General features: G+C 35.3%; 2 protein-coding genes across 4 annotated transcripts in view; one reads left to right on the plus strand and one right to left on the minus strand.

The window, feature by feature from the left end:
- On the plus strand, positions 1 to 12,497 carry LOC129275977 (uncharacterized). Its single transcript, XM_064109227.1, has 5 exons — positions 1 to 390; positions 2,980 to 3,098; positions 5,131 to 5,304; positions 9,255 to 9,375; positions 11,015 to 12,497. The coding sequence occupies exons 2-5, from the start codon at positions 3,026 to 3,028 to the stop codon at positions 11,073 to 11,075; spliced, it is 429 nt and encodes a 142-aa protein (XP_063965297.1). The 5' UTR covers positions 1 to 390; positions 2,980 to 3,025; the 3' UTR covers positions 11,076 to 12,497.
- The window catches only part of LOC129276450 (cyclin-dependent kinase 11B-like), a 27,699-nt gene continuing 16,012 nt past the window's right edge, over positions 12,450 to 24,136 (minus strand). For all 3 annotated transcript variants that reach the window (XM_064109226.1, XM_064109223.1, XM_064109224.1), the window contains exons 11-18: positions 23,752 to 24,030; positions 22,143 to 22,264; positions 20,303 to 20,408; positions 19,452 to 19,681; positions 18,752 to 18,868; positions 17,589 to 17,737; positions 15,721 to 15,910; positions 12,450 to 13,949 (exon numbers count right to left, since the gene is read on the minus strand). In XM_064109226.1, the coding sequence (XP_063965296.1) occupies positions 13,860 to 13,949; positions 15,721 to 15,910; positions 17,589 to 17,737; positions 18,752 to 18,868; positions 19,452 to 19,681; positions 20,303 to 20,408; positions 22,143 to 22,264; positions 23,752 to 24,030 (1,283 nt within the window). In that variant the 3' untranslated portion in view covers positions 12,450 to 13,859. The remainder of the gene's footprint in view (positions 13,950 to 15,720; positions 15,911 to 17,588; positions 17,738 to 18,751; positions 18,869 to 19,451; positions 19,682 to 20,302; positions 20,409 to 22,142; positions 22,265 to 23,751; positions 24,031 to 24,136) is intronic.

The raw sequence follows: 24,136 nt of genomic DNA on the forward strand, positions 1-24,136 counted from the left end.
GAAAGCACGATCACCGTAACGGGTACGAGCGCGATTGCCAGGTGCAAGTAATTTATATGAATAAATTGTATAACCTAAGTATTTCCATGAAATCTACGCAAGATATTTCGAAGTACAACAAATATAGACAGCCCTCACATTTGTGTATTAGTCCCACAATGGACATTTAGCGAGATTGATGTGGTAATAAAACGGATATGGAATTACTTTCACTTTGATCATCAGTTCGATAATCAATTCATGAAAGTCATCCGAAGCAAAAGGACGCTGACAGTAGCTTGGAAGGATTGAATGCTGGAAGTTGGCTATTTCGTTACTAAAGCTCTTCTCCACATAAAAATATACAAATGAATTAAGAAGGCGGCGTGAGGCTATCTATACAATTCTCGGGTAAGTGCACGTTTATTTATCATGTTGTAATACTTCTGTAGGGAGTGGGTGGGTGCGAAGGGGGGTGTGTTTGTTAGGGTGTGTGTGCATGTAGAATACTTCTTATGTGGGCTTGTGTGTGTGCATGTAGAATACTTCTTATGTGTGCTTGTGTGTGTGCATGAATACGTCTTATGTGGGGGCGTGTGGTGTGTGTAGAATGTTGTATAATACTTATGCGTGTTGATGGGTCCATATCATGTACAATAGTTTTGTGTGTGGTTGGGTGCGGGAGTGTGTGCGTGTAGCATGTTGAATAATTCTGTATGAGGTTGTATGCGCATGTGTGTAGCCTTTGTTAGAATACTTCTGTGTGGTGGTGCGGGTGTGTATGTGTGTAACATGTTGTAGAATACTTATATGCGTGGGTGTGTGTGTCTAGCGTGATGCGATTGTAAAGCTTGATGTGGATGTGAGTGTTGGGGGAGGAATGCAAATTTCTACTTTTTGAAAGAATTTTCCCTATGTATTGTAAACATGATGATGTATTGTTACCATTAATATGAAAATGATACCAGGAGCACCACATTCAAGGCGACAATATCTTTTTTTTATGTAATTTTCACTTTACAAGCTTGAAACTTTCTCGCTCGGTCGCTGTAAGCTTACTCGCGTATGTACAGCGTAGGTTATTGTTTGGGATTTATCACGTGCATAAGTAAGGCAGGAATTTTCATGTGCAATGTATCAGATCATTTTAACCCCGGATAGATATTACTTGCATTCTAACAAAGCAAAGTAGGTAATAATTATACTCATGCAATATTTTTTTATTTTACTTTTGGATTTATAGCATCAAACCTCAAAATCTTATAGCCCCCGACTATCTTCCTATGTATAGAAAAATGAAAAATGCAATTAGGCAACATTACCCCTTTCATTGTGAATTTTGAAAAAGGCTTGAATTAAAAGGAAGTATAACAAACTGATTGTGTTCTCCCGTTGTCTTTTCGTGTCATTTCCAGTTATATCCAACCTCTTTTGTCTTTAATTTGGGTGATTATAGTCAATACATTAAAAAATATATATATATATTTGATATTTCATTTATTATGTAATGTTTTATAGAGAAATTATTCATATATCACATCTCGACTTATTTATTCATTTATTCAAGGGAACCTTCATTAACCAGCTGTGTTGTCCTGGGGAGCGTTTCATCAATATTTTCATCCGACAAGTTGTCAGATCTGACATCTTTCCATGATTTTGATTGGTTGAGAGGCACTGTTCCTATGGTAACTGTCGGATAAAATGGGACTTGTCGGATAAAACGTCCGACAAGTCCTTTCATGAAACGCCCCCCCCCCCCCCCCAGGAGGTTATTATATTTCATTATGTTGTCTTATATTTCGCCTTCCTGTGTAATTTTATTTGTGAAGTTTGAAGTAAAAAATTATTTTATGAATCGATAAAACGTGCGGGAAATATGGGATATGTCGCATATTCTCTTTTATGTCACTGTGTTCATTTTGGAAACTGTTGTAATAAAGAGGAGTGCAAAAACATTGTTTAACTTGCTAAAACTTAAAAACTGCACACACACAATTATACAAGGTTTCTTCTTGAAGATTACGAGTCTCCAAATTAGGCGATGCGATGTATATTACTTCAACAAACCGTGCTATATCATTTTTAATTGATGTGTAATGATTGAAGCTATAAATGTAAATCTATGGTGTAGTTTATGTCCTAATAATTGCTTTCATAACACGCATAATTGTTATTGACACTTAGTTTAGTTATCTCGGTCAAAGCGCATAAATTACTTTTTTGCTGGATATTTTTTACCCCATATTGGGCTATTGCAACGCAACATTGCCTTAATTTTACAAATATTGGGTAGTAGTAGTAGTAGTAGTAGTAGTAGTAGTAGTAGTAGTAGTAGTAGTAGTAGAAGTAGTAGTAGTAGTAGTATAGTACTACTACTACTACTACTACTGCTACTACTACTATACTACTACTACTACTACTACTACTATCGTTATTACTACTACTAGTAGTAGTAGTATTAGTAGTAGTAATAGTAGAAGTAGTAGTAGTATAGTAGTAGTAGTAGTAGTAGAAGAAGAAGAAGAAGTAGAAGTAGTAGTATAGTAGTAGTAGTAGAAGTAGTAGTGTTATAGTAGTAGTAGTAGTAGTAGTAGTAGTAGTAGTAGTAGTAGTAGTAGTTAGTAGTAGTAGTAGTAGTAGTAGTAGTAGTAGTAGTAGTAGTAGTCGTAGTCACTGGCGGATCCAGATAGGACACAGCCTGCCCGCACCCCCCCCCCCCCGCCTCTTGAGAGGCACAATTAAAATTCGTAATGTAAAAATGCCGTTAAAACACAAGTGTGCCCCCCTTTTGAAAGTGAAGACATTTTTCAACTTTTTCACTTGTCAAATTTTTCCTTGGGAAAATGTGCCCTTTTGGAAAATCCTGGATCCGCCCCTGGTAGTAGTAATAGCAGTAGCATTACCATTTTTTCTACTATCATCATCATCATTACTATTATTTTCAGTACTATCAAATAAAAAAAATATTTTTACCCGCTCTTTTTCCATTCAAAACAGTAATTATGCCTGATCACCGATCGTTGTATCGATCCCTTTGTCAACAATGTTTCCTATCATGGTGGTCCGATTGGCGTGTCATCTCGTCATATTGATTTATTTCCAGCATGCCCTCTGTGGTGAGTGACCTTTAACCCGGCAGTGAACTATAATTCAACAAGTAGAGCGCCTCTGGCAGTCTCACCTGCATTATGCGATTCAATATAGCAGCAGTGCTGACTTTGAAAACTACTATAAAATAATCATTCACAAAAAACACCATTCATATAATGATACAATACTACGTTCATTGACCCTGAATGATATTTGACCTTGATCATGTGACCAAAGACTTGTCAGTGATACTTGATTACCCCTATGTCCACATTTCATCAACTATATCAATGAACTTTAAAAGTTATGACAGCAATTTAAATATTCCCTCCAACATGGCCAAAGTTCATTGACCTTAAATGACCTTTGACTTTGTTCATGTGACCTGAAACTCGCACGAGATGTTCAGTGATACTTGATTAATTTTATGTCCAAGTTTTATGAACTAGATCCACACACTCTTATTAAGTTATGCTTTCATTTCAAAAACTTAACCTTTGGTTAAGATTTGGTGTTGACGCCGCCGTCGTCGGAAAAGCGGCGCCTATATAGTCTCACTCTGCTATGCAGGTGAGACAAAAATGCTGAAAGATTTAAAATGTCACTTCATCTTGTTGGATTATTTATATCTACCCCTGCAATATTATTACTTGGAATTGTGATATTTCTAGAATAATAATCTTCCATTTTCCTTAAATTAATCTTAAAAAATATTATTTTAAACATTTAAACTGTGCGTTTATCATTTAGATCTGACTATGCCATACCACTTTAAATTTGTAAAAGGACACCGGTGCCCAAGAATTAATTGTAACGGGGACCTGTCTCTAATCATAATATATCCCAATGTCATATAAAGTACACACGTTTGGTTTCGGATGATGTTTAAAAAGTTTTTGCAATGGTGGTATGAGCAATCGCAGTTTGGTTTGGTTTCCTATTCTCAAGAGTGTATATAATGCACGTTTATTTTATCTGTCTATTTTGATATAAACATGTACTGGATTGATTGAATGGTTGCTCTCATTGCCCTTATGGAAACGCCGCCATTCTATGGATGATGTGCTAAGAAAATTGTTTCTTTGTCCCCCTTCTTCTTCATCTTACCTTCTTCTCTTCTTTCTTCTTCTTCTTCTTCTTTTTCTTTTTCTTCTTCTTCCTTTTTCATAAATTCTTCTCCTTGCTTTTCTTTTTTATTTTTCTTCTTTTTATTTTTTCTTCTTCTTCTTATTCTTCTGCTTCGTCTTCTTTTCCTCCCTCTCCTCTCCCCCCTCCTCCTCCTCATCATCATAATCATCATTCAATTCAATAAAATTATATTTATTTGGTAAACTAACACAATCAAGAAGTTACAAAGTAGAAAAATCAGACTCATTAATGAGCCAGGACCTCTAACAATCAGTCTGTGCTTGTGTTTGAGGCCCTAAACATGCTAAAGGTACAATTATGAAGTACAATAAAATACCCCCAAAATATTAATGTTAAATTAACTATTTTAAAAAGCATCAGCATTAGCTAAAGCCTACACACTAAACCTACAAAAAGGCACATACATCCATACACCCACAATCACGCATTGCAATAAAAGAATACGTGGAGAGGAAAGTGCGAATGAGAGAGATAGAGAGAGAGAGCTAGAATACAGAGGAACGTGAGAATTATAGTGAGAGTGAAGAGAGAGAGAGAGAAAGAAATAAGATGAGATGAAGAAAAAGAAAGAAAAAACGAAAGAGAACAAGTCTACTCAGAAAAGGACGACAATTTATCGAAAATTAATCATCATTATTATCATCAAATTATTATTATTATTACTATTATTGTTATTATTATTATTATATTGTTATTATTATTTTTTTTTTTTTTGTATCATTAATATCATCATTATAATTGTTGTTATTATCATTAGATATTTACTATTATCATCATCATCATTATTATTATCAATATTTTCCCACCCTTAATTACCAAGCCTTTCTTTTACATTATAAAATTATTTCTCTCTGATAACATATTCAGCATTAATATAAATTGTTCTATACATTATTATCTTTCTTGCAGAATGTTTGTTCAGCACACCTCTTCCCCCGGCAAACGGTGACGTAACAATCGATAATTATTCAAATTCTGCTCACTTTACCTGCGAGAAAGGTTATTACATCAATGGTAATGCATCCATAGAGTGTATAGATGGCCAGTGGTCCGAGTCGACACCTATATGCAAAAGGGATATAGGTAAATAATCATGTTTTCTTTTCAAATGAAAAGACAAAGGACTTGTGACAAGGTATTAAATCGCTTCATATACAAACTCAAATATTACATTAATTGTTCGCGTATTGTTTGATAGTCTAAGCAAATATATAGTTTAGATATATTATTACATGGGTGCAAAACTGAACAATGCTGTTTAAATTATATAAGTTTAGAATTTTAAACAATACCCGATCAGCACTGGCGTAGGCATGCAGTTGGAGACTTTGGGGCTCTACCCCCCCCCCCCCCCTTCCACAAAATAATTCTACGACCACGAAAGAAAGAAATGGAAGGAAGGAAAAGAGGAAGAGAAAAGAAAAGAGAAGAAAGAGGAATATGACCATACGTATTGAATATTATGACAAAATTCTATCCTAAAATTTGCTTTTCATTTCAGATTAGCTAAAATTGTTCCTGGTAATACCCTTTTACCCCCTTTAATGTTTGGCTCAACACGCCACAGCCGACCATGTTCATATACTGGTCGGCGACACGACATATACCCCTGCGATATTTGCCCCAGTATCAATATGTCAGTGTGCATAAGGTTATAGTTAGAATTGTAATAGAGTTTTGGGTTCAGAATAATGTAAAGGTAATGATTTGGGTTTATTTAGTTTTTAAGGTTAGGTGTTAGGTTCGACTTAACGTGCAGATTTTCTATCGGAGCAATTGTCGCCGGAACAATTGTCATGGAACCCATATACTAAACCAGGGTCGCGTTTCATAAAGTCTTGTTATAATAAAAAAAAACTTAACAATTTTACTATCCGCCAATCAAATCGAATGATTTTAGTAGCTTAAACTGTTATTTCAAATGTAATTGTTAATTAACAGGTGTTGTGAAACGGGGACCAGAATGTGTAAAATATTTACAACTGATTCTCACTTTTTGTACATGGTTTGTCGCGGCTTAATCTTTGTTATACATGTTGATGTAAATCTCATATAGATCCCATAGTCTTTGCTCTGTAGCGGAGAAAAAAAATAATGAAATTATAAATGTATGGGAAAGTTTGAATGACAATCATACAGGAAATTTACAATGAATTTCTGGCATGACATAGCGGGAGCACCGGAATCGATCATTGCATTTAGTTTCAAGTCATTTGCTATAATTATCAACAATTCGAAGTATAGAACTATTAGCATGATTAGTATTCATGTTTAGGTTTCGTGTGGGCATGGGTTTTTTGACCGTCTGACATTTTCATGTATTTCATCAATTACAGTCGCTTTAACCATCATAAAATTGCAAAATATTGTGACTTTTTAATGAAAATAACAAAGCGGCCACTTTTTAATGTTGATCATAACAATGAAAACGAGAAATAAATGTGATTTTCTGATGAAATTCTTGGTGTGAATATTCACCTGACAGTTTTGCAGTAACTTATTTAGACAATCAAACACGCGCGAGTGAGGAATATTGTCATTCCGTTGGGTTTTCTGCCCCTACCCCATCCCCCTAAAAATTATTCAGCAACTTGTAAAATTCATATCATCGGGTGTGCAGTTTAATTATGTCCGTAGTTTAGCGTGTCGTCTTCTCACCGGTATAGTACTTTGTCATCTTTCGATCTTCTGCACCGAAACCTTACACAATAATTGATGGAATGATGTGCACGACAATGCTCAATTATTAATGCGCAAATTGGTAATCATCCTACTTATTTTGTTGACACCGCATTTGCATCCACAGATAGACATTGATAAATTTGATTTTTCTTCACCCCTTGTAAATAAAAGAGAAATTGTTTCACATATGCCGTACGGGTGTAGGCCTATCAAAATAAAAAAAAATCTAATTCTTCACGGATTCAAGTTTCCAAATACACGTATCAAATACCGTGAATCTAAAATTAATGAGATTCGGCAGGCTGATTGTATCGGATGTACATATTTTTTTAAATATATTTCTACACTCTCCGAAAGGATTGGTCAAAATGTCGGATCGGCTGGTGATTATTATAATCCGATCAAAATTAATAGTCAAAATATTGGTAGATTCTAACCAATATTTTGGTTAATTTGACGATTGCTCATTTAGTTGGATATTATCATATTCACAAACCTATCAGTTATTTTTACCAATCATTTTTAAGAATCTTATGTTGTACTATTGAGATTGAAATCGTATCGTTTGGGGGGAGCAACGAGAGAGGGGATAATTTGGTCGAGAATACAATTGTATTGTGATTGGAAATATGATTAGGACAATATTAGCGATTCGATGGTTAATGAGCGGCGCGCATATATTCTAATTGAGTAATATGAAACCAAACTTCAAGTATGAGAAAATAAGCACTTAAAGGGGAATCCAACCCAAATAAAAACTTGTTTTTATAAGGAAAATAAAAATCAGACAAGTTGATAGGTGAAAGTTTGAACAATATTGGACAAACAACAAGAAAGTTATGAATTTTTAAAAGTTGTAAGTATTGGTAATCACTATACCCATGGAGACTTCAAATTGGCCGCATATGGGATGTCATAGTGATGTAAGGCAAGGACTACTCTTCCATGTACTCCAATACATATTATGGCTAAAATGTCATTTTCCCCAAAAGTTTTATTTCAAATTATATATTTCTTTCATGAGGACATAAAACAATATACTACCTGGGTTATATTTAGATTACTGCCCCAGGGGAATGGGTACTTAGGAGAAAACCACAAATCCCTGATAATTAAGTACATGGCCTATGGGAAAGTTGTCCTTGCCCTTGTCATAATTTACTGACCCAGTTGCCAATTTGAAATCTACATAGTATTAGTGATCTCAATTTTAAAGCAGCTATAATTTTTTATTGCTTGTCCGATTTCTTTCAAAACTTTCACCATTCTGTTTAATTCATTTTTATCCTTCCCAACACAACATTAATGGCTAAGGCTGGACTCCCCTTTAATTAAACGGAAAGGTTTTAAAAATGAGCGCGGAATTCAAAGGAAATCGAAACAAGGACCCAGTTTTATTCTTAAATCTATTGATTATTCAGGATTTGATATATTTTAAGTTTTCCATTGTTGGTATTAATTGCCCTTCTCTCTTTCTTCTTTCCCTTTTGTCTTCTTTTTCTTCTTGGTCGCGATCTTCTTGGGGGCCCAAGCCACTTCCCCCATCTTACGCCAATAATTTTTTAATAACAAATTCTTCATAATAACAAGTATTTGGAAACTGTTGGTATATTAAATTCTGATTTGTGTTCTTTTCTTTTTTGTTCAGAATACACTGTAACTATTATATTGCTCATTTATTTTGGGAATGCTCTTCACCTGTCGAATTTTAGATATTGAAAAATACACTCTAATAAGTGAGATTGCATTATATTTTAATGATTTTGTATTGGGCATACCAGGTGGAAATTATTCTTCTTTTAGTTCAGCTAAATGTTATATATTTTTAACTATAATTATTATCACTTTTCATCATTCAAAAGATATTAAGATATCAGCATGAGATAGAATGCACTATGAATATGCAACAAAATAAGTTTACTGTATATCTGAATGGATCGTGGCCCATCGAGCTTATTCAAAATGTTGAATTCTATACATGTATAATACTGTTCCGGTATGTAAGTTATAAAATGTATTTTGAATTTAATTATAATGCTTTGTGAAGAAATGTTGAATAAAGAGTGTCAGAAAAAAATCATCGAAATGTGAATATGACGTTGACGTTTTGTTGCACTATGAATATGCAACAAAATTAGTTTATCATAATATCTTAATATTGATCGTGGCCCATAGAGCTTTTTTAAAATGTTGAATTCCATACATGTATAATACCGTATGTAATGTATAAACTGCAATTTGAATTTGATTATAATGCTTTGTGGAGATATTTTGAATAAAGAGTTTCTCTGAAAAAAAAAACAAATAATCGAAATATCAATATGACGTTGAGCTTTGACCTTTATCTGCAGGTCACATTGTACTCCCTGTAGGGATTTCAGTTGGAGGACTGATTTTGCTTCTATTCATCTCATATCTTATCACCATTCTAACCAGACGGCTTCGTCGAAAAAGAAGAGAGCAAGCACTCCAGTAAATTTATATTTAAAAAAAAGTTTTAATACTATTGATGTAAAATGATATGTTGTACATAAAATGCATTGATCACAAGTAAAGGCGCAGTGTGAAGAAGAGCAAAAGTTGACGAAGCCCAGAATTTATAGTTCGGAGACTTAAGCGGTTTCAGTACCTTCACATGGGCATTTGAAAAGTTTGGAATATTTCAGGGGGGTTCTATTAACTTATAGTGAAATTGGCTTCGAAAATCAGATTTGGGAATTTAGTAGGATCATTTTTTTTCTTTCTTTCATTGTCATTATCATTTTAATCATTATCACCAACACCATCATTATCATCAGCCACCACCACCATCATCATCATAATCATCACCTTTCATCAGAGCGAAATCACCATCATCATTATCCTCACCATCACCACCGGCAAAGTCATAATCGCCATCATCACCATCATCATCATCGTCATCATCGTCTTCACCATCAATAATCGGCATAGTCATAATCGCCATCATCACCGACATCATCATCGTCATTATCATCACCATCATCACCATCATCATCATCATCATAAACATCGGCATCACTACCATCATCATAATCATTATCATCATCGCCATCATTACCATCATCACTCCTGAAAAAAAAATCTAGGCATGCCATTAAAGTTGTAAGCGGTAATTAGTTCCACTGCTTATGACAGCGCCTCTTTTAAAGTTCTCGTTTTCCAATATGACATCAATTAAGGGGCGGATCCAGGATTTTCAATGGGGCATTTTTGTACCAAAAAATGACAAGCAAAAAGAAAAAGGTTTTCATTACAAAATGGGGGTCATAAATTTGACAAGCAAATATTTATTAAAAAAAAAGGGTCCTCACTTGCGTATGCATGACATAACCCCTAAAAGATAATCTTGTGCCTCTCAAGGGGGGGGGGCACGGGCCGGATGTGACCCTTACCCGGATCTGCCATTGACGGTATCTATCAAATATATTTACTTTTCATGAAATCAATGTAAAAAAAATGGATCATGATTCAATTAATAATTACCATTAATTGCCGGATTCATTGTCCTACCACTTTGTAATACTGGAAGGAATCTTTTAGGGGGAGTGAGCTGTGTGTTGTCTCTCATTGACTATGTGTTATAAATACATAGTCTTAAAATATACGTTTTCAGATATCTACTAACACTACAGAGAATAAATTGACCTATAATTGTATTTGAATAGAGAAACTAAAATGTTTTGAGAGGAAAAATAAATGTTTTGCTATTTGGTAACATAATTATTGCGGTCTAAATATATTGAGTACTTAATTAGCATGTTATCATTCAAGTGGGTCTATATTACTAGACAACACTAGCATTATGGGTCAGGAAACTGGCCAGATATGAGTAGTTAGGGACTCGAGATGGCGTCATTCAGTAGTCTGTGATACTTTAGAATTTACAATGAAATTCTTTATGGGGGGTAAAAGAAAACAAAATCATTTCAATGATCATCTTTAGTCCATCCTGATCATCCAGGCCACATTGAATCATTAAACATACGCATTCATTGAGAAGTTGTAATATGTATTGTCAATTATGATCACATCGTAATACTATATTTTCTTCTTTCTTTCTCTCTCTTTTCTCTTTATTCTTTTAATCCAGGAAGCGTTTGGACAGACTGTGGTCCACGAATAAAGATCAACTGCTCGTGATAAGCCATTGACTGACATCTCGTCAGAACCTCTCATGTTGATATCTCAGGCACTAATGGCGTAATGAGCCCCCCCCCCCCCTCCCTCCAAAAACAAATCGAGGATTCCCAGACATATGGGGCAACTTTACTTACAGTCGGCGAGAAGTAAGCGAAACGAGCGAGATTTGTTTACCTTTTTAGGTATAAAAAAAAGAAATCCAAGTCATTTGTTTTTCTTGGTCGTGAAACTTTTTTTGGGGGGGTGTGTGACCCCAAGCCCCCCCTCCCCATCTGTACGCCAAATGTCCGCCACATTGAAGGGTCAACGACAAACTGTTACATGTATTTAATTTTGACATTACATAGGGCCTACAAGGCATAAAGATCTTCATGTGACATCGTATGTTTTTATACATTAAATAATAGGTCCATGTAATTACAGAGTTAACCGAATCAAATCTCTTTTTCATACTCCCCCTCTCCCCCCTTTCAAAATATAAAATTTCATAGAGGCGGTCACCCTGTCGCCCACCCCTGCCCCTCTCCTCGTCTGTGGTGCTACCGCTGTACACATTTGTATCCCGATGCATTTAGATGATAATTCGCTTCGCAGAATGAGTGTACCCATTTTTTTTTTTTGGGGGGGGGGGTGTGTGACCCCAAGCCCACTGACACTTGTCGAGTACCACGGGGTCCCACTGAAACTGAAACTTGCCACCCTTCCTTCATGACTGTGCATGTCGTGTTGTATTTATATTCTAAAAATATACATGTATAAGCCTACACATCAATGTGTCATAGTCAAGAAGTCAACTTTATTGTATGTACGTGTATTATGAGAACCGATACATATATAGCCAGCTCATGTTTTGATTATTTTTTTATTTGAATCTTATGAAAGTCTTGATCTTTGAATTGTCCTGATACAATATACATTTTATTTCTCCACTCTCTCTCTCTCTCTCCCTGTCTCTCTTTCTACCTCTCTCTGTCACTCTCTCTCCCCCTCTTTCTGTCCGGATATGATATACATTTTATTTCTCCACCGTCTCCCCCTCCCCATCTCTCTCTCTCTCTCCCTACCTCTCTCTATCATTCTCTCCCCCTCTTTCTCTTTCTCTCGCATCCATCTATACCTTATTTATTAATTATATTTCAAAATGTTACTGTACATATGTGTAGTTCATTATCCAAAGTCATAGCAATTTATACATTTTATAAAATCACTATATGCTAGTTGACAAACATTGCATAATCGTGTCTATCAATATAATTATGAATTCGTATATAATGAATTTATGAATTAAATGAACAAAGAAGTAGATCGATCTCTTTCTTTTAGTATTTTTTTTCCTTGGTATTTTATATTGTTCATCCACAAATATCATAGAATTGTACACAAAATCACAGCTAAAGCATTTATTATTTTTAGAAAACAGTAATATTTATTACAAAACAAATTGAAAAGGTACATAAATATTTACATTTCATCATTCACTTGAGACAATATCTATATTCAACTTCAATTGTTTTTTAGCAATTGAAACAAAACATTTGGGGGGGGGGAGATCACAGAATGTATGGGTAATCTTGTAATGGAGATTTAACAAGAGGAATTTCAATACTTGTATTTTACTTCAATATTTTCTTTTTCTTTCAGTTTAATTACCTGATCATGGGTAAAAGCAAAATGTAATGTTCACATGGCATAAAGGGTAGATAAGATGAATGTTATCTGGGCCATCTTTCTTAAAACTTGTTAACAATAAGAGGTTACAAAGCCTGTTCAAAGTTTCTGAAATCATACTTTTCTTGTTACTGATGGGCATAGTCGCATGAGAAAATATGATCAAATCACTTCATATCGCAGCCGCTTTCACAAATTGTCCAAAGAAAATTTCAATAGAATCTTTGACTGTGAGGTAAAGTCATTTAAAGGCGGTTTTGAAGTGTGAAATGTATGTGATTGAATGCATTTTTTTTTGGGGGGGGGTAGCATGATATTACAATATCCAGGGACACCAGTGAGACTCTTAAATTTTGTGAGATCATAGACGTTCCACAGGGCTCAAATACTGTGGGGGGAAAAAAATAATTATTTGATTTTGGCCTCTGGGGACAATTTTTGAACGTGTCTACCATATTTATATCAAAAACATTCATGTCGATCTAAGGTATCAACTTTCACGAGTTAAAATCATTGATTTATGAATTGTCATCACTTTCTTGTCATGGCTGCTCTTCTAAACTGAACTGGGGGTCGTTTCATGAAGCTGTTTGTAAGTTAAGAGCGACTTTAAGAATGACTGGTGATCCTTTCTTACGCGCTAAATAATCACAAAGGAACATTTAATGGTGAATATCATTTACCACAAGAAAGGAACACCAGTCGTTCTTAAAGTCACTCTTAACTTACAAACTGCTTTATGAAACGGCCCACAGATTAAAGTTGATAAATAAAAAACAATCAGTACAACCACACCATGCACTCACTGCTGCCTGGGATAGCAAATGTTCAAACTTGTTCGAGTAAGAGTGTGGGAGCTTCGTGGTCTAGTGGTCACAAATTTTGTCTTTCAATGAGAGGGACGTGGGTTCGAATCTCAGCCAGGGCGTGTTTTCCTGCAGCAAGAAATTTATCCATTGTGCTGCACTCAACCCAGGTGAGGTGAATGGGTACCCGGCAAGATTAATTCCTTGAATGCACGAATCGCCTTTAGCAGCTGGAGCTACAGCCGGGCCAAGAATCTACTAACTGGTCTTTGAAATATCTTCACTTCGTGCTGAAGAATAGTTGATTTTTAATAGTCATCATTAAAATTTCAGACTGAATCCTGCACTCTGTGCCGAGCTTCCTTGGGTCGGTAAGTTCATTCGGAATCCAGAATCTTCATCCTCTTTTTCCTACAATGATTTCAAAGAAAAATAAACATGAATAAGTACTCTTTTTAGACTCAAGACATTGTTCAAAGAACAAAAAACCCAAGTTTGTATACTTTTGCCAGAAGTTTCAAGAACAGAATATGCAAACTGAGAGCTTGAAGGCCCCAAATTTAAAAATCTTTCCTAAGAACTGATTGAAAATTTGAGAGACTGAAAAAGAGTTCATTGAATGAATATGATTAAGAGTCAAGGCGGATTACAGCTCATCATTTGGGGCCGCTTGCAGCCTTTTGTCACATTCTTGTTATTACTGATTTAGATAGTGAATCATAAATCACAAAAAAGGTGCATATGAGATGCATTTTTACCCTTTTCTGGAAAACATGGAAAAGCATGAACCTAATATTACTGGTAAATAAGTTGATGTATCTTTTTATTTCATAAAACACATACTGCATGGCATGAACAAATATTGCACTATTATGATACTCTAGCTCGACTACTAGTCTGTAAAACAGCTATGCTGTTATAGTACATTGACATTTTAGCTCAATCAGGGGACAGTTTCATGAAAGATGTCAGCATTAAAGGGATGGGGACAGTTTCATGAAAGCTGTCAGCATTAAAGGGATGGTCCGTGCTGAAAATATTTTAATACATAGAGTAGAGTTCACTGAGCAAAATGCCAAAAATTTCATCAAAATTGGATAACAAATAATAAAGTTATTGAAGTTTAAAGTTTATCAATATTTTGTGAAAACAGTCGTCATGGATATTCATTAGTTGGACTGGACTGATGATGTCACATCCCCACTTTCCGTTTTCTTATGTTATTACATAAAATCATATTTTTTTCATTATTTCATACTTGTGTGAATAATATGTCTCCCTTATAATGAAATAATTTGCAGCAATAAATATCTAATGCACTAAATCAGTTGTCAATCCAATTTTTCTAGTTCTTGGAGGAAAAAATTTGATTAGACCTAATTTCATATAATAAAATACATAAGAACAAGTGGAGATGTGACATCATCAGCCCACCTAATGAATATTCATGACGACTGTTTTCACAAAATATTGCTAAACTTTAAAATTCAATAACTTTGATATTTGCTATCCAATTTTGATGAAATTTTTGGCATTTTGCTCAGTGAATTCTACTCTATTTATAAAGCTATAAATATTTTCAGCCCGGACCATCCCTTTAACAAGTTGCCATCGTCAGACACGTGTGCTTCTCAGCCCATTTAGATCAAGGAAACTGAGACCTGACAAATTGTTACATCAAAAATGTTGATAACCAAAAAATTGAGCTGCCAACCTGGGGGGCGTTTCATGAAAGGACTTGTCGGACGTTTTATCCGACAAGTCCCATTTTATCCGACAGTTACCATAGGAACAATGCCTCTCAGCCAATCAAAATCATCGAAAGATGTCAGATCCGACAACTTGTCGGATGAAAGTACTGATGAAACGCTCCCCTGAACAAGAAAATTCCAGAACTATAAAAGCTGAAAATCAGTATTTTGGTGAGGAAATCAGTATTTTAAAAGAACTACCATAGGACAAAAACACATAAAACTGAAGTTTTAGAAATCAGTATTTTGCATGAAACCATCAGTATTCTCATTTTTCTGTTCTTATTACTGAAAATCAGTACTACTTGGATGCTCTGAAAACCTTCCAGTACTTGCATGAATTGTGTTTCCAACCCTTGAATACCATGTGGGTTTTTAAATCCTCATTCTTCTGCATTTTAACACTAATGCAGCACCCCTTGCTGTCTTACCAGTTTAGCAAACTGTTGGCCTCCTTCGGGTGCCTGTGGACTCCTTGGCTTGTTCGTCCTGACCATCTCGCTCTTAGCAGGCCACGTCGGGAACATGTTCTCACTGATCGGTAGCGGGGACTCGGTGAAGTAGCTATGCTTGAGGGCGTCCTCCGCCGAGACCCGACGGACAGGGTCATAGGTCAAGAATCTGAGAGGGAAAATAAGGGATATTATTCATAAACATGTTCGAATATTGTTTCAGGTTGGCCACTAAGAAACTTGCGATCAATTGCAATTCTATATTCAGTCCCTAAATGATTCATAGTCTTGCAACAAAGATGCTACAAGGGGAAGACCGGACACTCCTGTGATTTTTGAAACGCTCAATTTTGCTAATGGGGAAGGGCGCCAAACAGTGTTGATTAAGTAAACCTTCGCACATTGGGACGCAACTGTGTATAAAACATATACGGATAATGAGAGAGGAGGTTTGGGAGAGGAAATCATTTATTCCTTCACCCCTCCACCATTTCTCTCGTATGTTTTGGACACAACCCAAAATGGCGATACGCAACTGTCTACTTACTCAACGATATGGGGCGATCTTCCCGATTGTTTCATAACACGTTCTATTGACTGTCCAGTCTTACCCTTGTAGTGTCTTTGCTTGCAATTAATTGCAAATTTGTGATTGATTACTGATCTGCTTTTTGCAACCATCAGTGTAATCTGATTGGCTACTACTAAAATCGAGCTATCAATCGTAATATTGCAACAGAGTATTTACAATTGATTGCAAATATATTCTTCCAACAGTTCCATGACATTTGCTCCGGCGACGATTCAACCCTATTGCAAACCAAACCCTAACCCTATATCTTAGATGAAATAAAGCCGAGAGCAATTGCCGCCGGAGTGAATGTCGTGTCACCCTTCCAACACCCCCTAAAAAATAATCACAAGGCCTAGATGACTCATTATGAGTCATTTTTTTTGCAAATTCTATGACCTGAAAAAACTAGCAGGGCATGAAATGAAGTTTTTACCCGAGACTGAAAACCCTGATTGAAGAGAAATTGCATACATTGGCCCATATTCTGAACTCGGGTTTAATTCAAACTCTGGTTTTAAGTATGGACAGCCAATGGTGACATAAATCTTTAAAAGTAGAGGTTCAATGTATCAGCTCATTTGACTCTCAAATCATTCTTAAATGTCTGAGGAGGATAAATTAGATAGCTGTCTTCAACATCATAGAATTAGGAAGAGCACAGTAAACATGAGGAACAAGCAATGCAAACAACATTTTGACATTTTTGGCTTACCATATTAAATCTTAGCAGAGTTAGACCATGGTCTAAACCTGATTTCAGAATTTGAGCCCATGGCCTATGGCCTATCATTTGACATTTATGTCACACTTGGCTGTCCATAGTTAAACCCAATTTAAATTGAATTGAAGGTTTTATTATCATTTCATCGCAGCCAGTGGCTGAATTGAGAAAGATTTACAAAGTAAAAACATAATATATAAACATAAACAGTGAAATATTTGATGTAAATCATAACCGCAACAACAGTGAAAGTAAACAAATATTTTTGAAAGAAATGTCCAATAACCAATTAATATTCTAGTAAACTTTGGAGACATGATAAACCAATGCGTATAAACTTACAATTATAGAGTTTTACTTGAAGTTGAATTTGTTGGTATAAAGAATAGTGTTCTAAGAAATAAATTTAAGACCAGAGTTTAAATTGAACCCAACTTCAGAATACGGGCCTTATGTTCAAGCAAGCCAGGATCTGATGACGGGGGTCAAAGAGACATTGTTTCAGTGTAATAAGCACTACTGTATATTAAAGTGAAATATTATAATCATTACTTGTTGAGCAGCTCAAAGCCAATGTCCGTCAGGTAGGTTCCGAATCGATTCCTGAGATTGTTGTAAGGATGGTGGGCAAAGGTGGTCTTCTTCACGGCGGGAAGCTCGTTATAGCCAGGCCAGATCTTCTCACTTGGAGTGCCTAATTCCTAAAAAGAAAAAAAAATATGATGGAAGCGCTGTGGTGTAGCGGTTCTGACTCTCGCCTTGTAATCAGAGGGTCGTGTGTTCGAATCCCACCATGGCCTAGCGTCCTTTGGCAAGGCGTCAATCCACAATTTGCCACTCTCCACCCAGGTGTTAAATGGGTACCCGGTAGGATGCGAAAGCCTATGACCGGGGTAATAATATATCTGTAAAGCGCTTAGAGACGTCGTTCCGATGTGTTAAGCGCTATATAAATGCGGAATATTATTATTATTATTAAATAAGATCATTATTCACATTGGCATAATGTAGATATATCTTGCATTTCACGTGGTTGTAAACCTTACTTTCAAAATCATGTGGGTTTTGGGGGAGGGGGGGGGGTTGGAGGGCACTAGAGTTCAAATTAATTATTGTGTTCTGTTTTTTATCTAATAATAATAATAATATATGTGATTTGTAATGCGCCAAATCCACTCGGCAGAGTGCCCAAGGCGCAGTGAAAGAAGAGAGAAAGAACGAAAGAGAAAAAGTACAAATATAATAGTAATAGATTCAGGAACAATTAAGAGTAAGAGGCATTGAATAGACGAGTCTTAAGGTAATGTTTAAATTTATTATTTATTTATTTATTATTTAAATTTGAATTTAAAAATAATCTATCGAAAACAGATTATTATTATGGTTGTTGTTATAATTATTATTATCATTATTCAAGGTAATCTTCTTAAATTATTGCCAAAGACTACATTAAGCACTTAAAATCAGTGAAGATATCACAAAAGGAAGGAAATTTTTTTTTTAACCCATTTATGGTATCTATTATAGAAAGAGGTAACCACTTTGCCATTATCATTAAGTATGTTTTTTTCCTTGTTGATTAATCTAATATCAAATTATGATAATACGTCAACACATTAAGAAGATTGCTTAAATCAGAATAAAAGCTTATTCTCAGTATAAAAACAAAACTTTCAAATTCTCATCAAAAGTATAATATAGTATTGGAATATTACCTTGAATATCCTGTTGAGTTGATCAATTTCCGAGCGTCCATTGAAGATGGGTTTGATGGTAAGGAACTCGGCAAATATACAACCTACTGACCACATATCTATGGGCGTTGAATAGACCTATATTATATCAATAGAAAAAAAAACACCCAAATGTTAAATTTTGAAATGTAACCAATTGTAAAAGGGAGTCAGCAGTTTGGAATTTATCCCAATAACATTTCTTGCGAAGCTCCTAATAGCATACCAAACATAGCATACTCAAATAGCATACCAAAATTTTGATGTATCAGTATTTTGTATTTGATTTTAAAACAACTTCAAAGAGAAAGCACTATTCAATCCTTAAATGGGCAGTAAAATAGAAATTGAAAATCACTGGTGTTTCCATGAAAATATGCAAATTGGAACATTTCTAATTTTTAAATAAAAAAAATAATAATAATAAATTACCCCTATCACCACCTCCACTACCATTACCTTCATCACCATCATAATCATCATCATCATCACCACCACCATCATCATCATCATCATAATCGTCATCATCATCATAATCATCATCACCATCAGAATCATCAGCATCATCATCACCATCATCATCACCACCATCATCACAATCATCACCATCATCCTCATCACCACCGTCACCACAATCACCATCACCACCACCATCACCATCATCATCTTTACGTGATATTACCTTGGTCCCAAGAAGCAGTTCAGGAGCCCTGTACCACAGGGTGACCACGATGGACGTGTATGGTTTGATCGGGGAACCGTACTCCCTGGCCAGACCAAAGTCTCCGATCTTGAGACACCCTTGGTGGTTGAGGAGGAGGTTGGATGTCTTGAGATCTCGATGGAGGATCCAGTTGTCATGGAGATGATGCACTCCACGTAACAACTGAAGCATCAAACATTTGGTCTCTCCTGTTATCAATGGAAGACAAGGTTTGTAATAAGCTTTACTGTAGGCAAGCTTGCCTCAACTTCACATCCAAAAATCAGGGAAGGTAAATATTCACAAGAAATAAAATCTCTGATTGCTATAAAGTCCAATTCTCGAGAGACATACTCTCCCGCATAGCAAACCACAGATATATCACATGGATACATATTCCTTTGAGTAGTTTAGAAACATCACCAAATGGTGACCACATAAACACCCAATTGAAATATACATTAGCAGCCACAGAGATCTCTTGTATGTTTTAAACATGATAAACATGAGTACCAAAATAAGGATTTATGATGTATCCAAATATTCTGGACACTTATTATAGGTCCCACGTATATTTGCCCCTGGTTTGTTATCATTCATTATAAGGAAAAAACTTCATAGTTTAGTGGTTTAGCCATTTTCTTGTTATGCAATTAAACCACTAGCTAAAGAAAATAGGTGTTACTTCGTTCTGGAGGTCATACTAAAGCTGTACTAGGTCTGAAACAATCCTGATACAGAGGGATGCTCATATTACAGTGGATATAGTTAAAAGTCGTTAAATTCTCAAAGAAATTATTCATTTTCTGAATGACTGATGGACGCCTTACCTATAGTAAACGGTTGCTTCATGGTCTCCATGAGTGATTTCAGATCATGTTCTACATAGTCCATTACAATGTAGATCTTATCCATGTTACTACCTACCACTATTTCCTGTAAATACAAAATATAGAAGAACATGTTAAGGGACAAGTCCAACCCAACAAAAAGTTGATTGGAATAAAAAAAGAAAAATCCAACAAGCATAACACTGAAAATTTCATCAAAATCGGATGTAAAATAAGAAAGTTATGACATTTTAAAGTTTCGCTTAATTTCACAAAACAGTTATATGCACATCCTGGTCGGTATGCGAATGAGGAGACTGATGACGTCATCTACTCACTATGTCTTTTGTATTTCATTATATGAAATATGAAATATTCTAATTTTCTCTTCATTGTCAAGGAAACAACGACTAATTACTCCCTGAACATATGGAATTAGCATTGTTTAATACTATATGGTTCAGTCAAGGTGGTCCTTATTGTCAAATATGTAAAAAATGAAATATTGTATAATTCAAACAATAAAAAACAAATAGTGAGTGATGGACATCATCGACTGACTCATTTGCATGTCACTGAGTGGTGCATATCACTATTTTGTGAAAAATAAGCAAAACTTCAAAATGCCATAACTTTTTTATTATACATCTGATTTTGATGAAATTTTCAGCATTATGTTTTTTTTATTTTTTTCTCTATTTATTCAAATCAACATTTTTCTAGGGTGGACTTGTCTTTTAAGAAGATGAAGAGGAAGTAATTTGAGGTCATATTCAACATAGCCCATTACATTGGGCAAACTTTTCAAAGCATGAGTATAATATCTTTTTTCTTGATGAATGAGGTGACAAATGGCACTATGTAAAATTATGGTCTACATTTGATTAGCATTAAATAAACCATTGTTATAAGAATACCACACACTGCCCTGTATTCCGAAGCTCAGTTTGTCTTAGGTCATGGTTATGTGTGCTAAAATTATGGGAAGCCAAAAATGTCAACATTTTGTTTACATAGTATATTACTCATTTGCTGCGTTCTTTCCCCATACTTTAATGGTAGAAAAAAAAGGGAATTTAATTACTATCTCTATGCTCTCATGTATGATTTGAGTTTAAAATAAGATGACAAATTAAACTGTACTGTTAGAGCAGAGCTGCCAAGTTGTATTTTGCATTTTCAGTATTCTTATCCCCCAAAATCAGTATTTTTACCGTGTGAGATAAATATTTTGTATTTTTCCCCAAAAAAGTGTATTTCATAATAAAATGCTTGGCGCACTCGCCCATCACGGCGCTCAAGCTGCATGCAAGCTAAAATGTGCACTACTCTTGCAGATGAAAAAAAAAAAACATTGAAACTTGTGTATATCTCACCCTGGTTTTTACAAAATGATTGAAAAAAAAAACAAGTTACCTGAAATTACATTGATCTAATAACCATATTTGTGTACGTTTTATGAAATTGAGACATATAGAGATGATTTTTCTCAATAAATTTCGATTTTGTAAAAAAAAAAAAAAAAAAAAAAAAAAAAACGTATTTAAAAAAAAAAAACGTACTGCCATATTTGGGTTGCAAAAACGTACTAAATACGGAAAAATCGTACTACTTGGCAGCTCTGTTAGAGATGTCTGATACAATTGGCTATCCATAGTTTAACCAAAACTTTAGACCAGAGTTTATATTAAACCCAAGTTCAGAATACAGGTCAACAAATTTAACTTAAGTAAAAACAGATTAAACTGGCACAGAAACCGCTAACCGATTAAAGAAGAAAGAGAAGTAACACTAATAGAATTTCTTGAAAGAAAAATCAGTTTCAAATGGGCAAACTTACCCTCACAGTAACAATATTCCTATGCTGAGCTTTGAGTAGTGTACTAATCTCTCGTAGCGATGTGATCGGAAAGCCTTCCTTTTCTTTCTCCATTTTAAGTCTCTTCAGGGCAACAATTGAATCTAGAAAACAAAAAAATCAAAGTAATTCTGAGTATTCCATCATTGGAGAGTTTTACACTGTGACAGTGTTTGCTCCTTTTCATTATTCTTGCAATTTTTGATTGACTGCTGATTAATGTTACCATGGTACTAACCATTTAGAAAAGTTATCATAATACTAGTATTAAAGTCCTTTGTAAATTGGGGATCCAGTTCCCCTATAAAAGAACAATCTTTTTCAACCTAAATATTTCAAATAGCCAACACAAACACCACTTTATCAGTCTTACCTCTCAATCTCACCACAAAAATTATTTTCTAGCTTGTATTCCATCGCAATCACTTCCAAATATTATCAATATTAATTTCTCTGTCTTTTTTTTCTCCATCACCTGCTTACAAGGAAGACTTCTTTTTCAAAAGCCAATTTATCTAAGAGATAATCACAGGTATTAACCCATTGGATACTCAATCCACATATATGCGGGCTTGAGTCTATCAGCATGCTTCTACAGAGACTCATTAAACGGTACTAACCGTATCCAGAATTCCGGAAAACTTCCGTTGAAGAAGACACGATGCGGTTATAGATAAACCGCATCGCGCAAAATACGTTTTCTCATAACCACCTCTGGGAGGTGGTTATTGCTGTGTTCCACGACGCGTAATGTGAGTTAATCGGATTATTCGCTCTGTAGAAACAGGTTGGTTTAAGGGCGATGCGGCTTTTCGATTCCGGAAAAGATAAACCGTTTTTAATGATTCTCTATTAATAGAAACACGCTGTATGAAAAAAAAGGTGGTGCCAAGCGTCATTGCAAGGTCCTATGAGACAACATCCAGGGTATCATGAAGCTTTTTAGCAAATCATTCAGTCTACAACAGGTTAAAGGTAAAAGACAGTAGTTGCAGCAACAATTATTTCTTGAGAAAGTCTTTTAAATCAAGGTTAATTGTCAAAATATTATCCTACATCTAGATCTGGGACATTAATGTAAACTTATCTTTGTAAAATCATGAAAGCTTAGCTAAGAATTGATAATTCTGATGATCACTAACACAGAAAAGCATATGTGGGACGGTGTATTAATATTGCTTCGAAAAATACCAGACATTTGATAGAATTCCGTGCTTGTTTTGCTCATTTCTCAGCAATTACGCATTTTCTTCCAGAGCTATTTGGCACATATTTTTTTTTATATACATACAAACATTTTGGTGGTGATTTCATCGGAGTCTGTTCAAACTCATTTTGAGATCATTATCACAACTGGTATCTATCTTTAATGTTGCAGAAAGGATGATAAATTCAGGAGAACATTTCATGAAAGTTGTCATTATCTGATAGTTACCATAACAACAGTCAGACACTCATGCTTCTCAGCCAATCAAAATCAAGCAAATTTGTCAGATCTGACATGTCAGGTAAAAAAACAATCAATCAAATACTTCTCAGATGTCATTGCTTTCCCCTCACATTAACTCTGTGGAAAATGAAATAAACTCACTTTTCTTTTTCTCATTTGCTCTGTACACCACACCATACGTCCCTTCGGCTATCCTATTCAGGCACTGGAACTCCTCCACACTCCTGCAGCCCTGAATGGCAGGGAGGTACGGGGGCAACTTCTCCTCCAGCTCGATGGGGGAGGCGACGGGGGAGTCCTGGAGGTACTCCGTGTCGCTGTGATCGTCGACGTCGTCTTCAACCTCCTTCTTGATGTCATCCCGTAGCGGACCGGTTGGGCTTGGACTGTCGTCATCGAACTTAGACTTGGCATGCACGTCTGCACATGGGTAGGGGTAATGATGAAATTTTCATAATACCAACTTAAAGGAGTGAAAATACTACTAATGCTGCTCCTGTTATCATTCTTATTGTTTGTTTTTCAA

Source organism: Lytechinus pictus, chromosome 14 (assembly GCF_037042905.1).
Source record: "Lytechinus pictus isolate F3 Inbred chromosome 14, Lp3.0, whole genome shotgun sequence".
Lineage (NCBI taxonomy): Eukaryota > Metazoa > Echinodermata > Echinoidea > Temnopleuroida > Toxopneustidae > Lytechinus > Lytechinus pictus.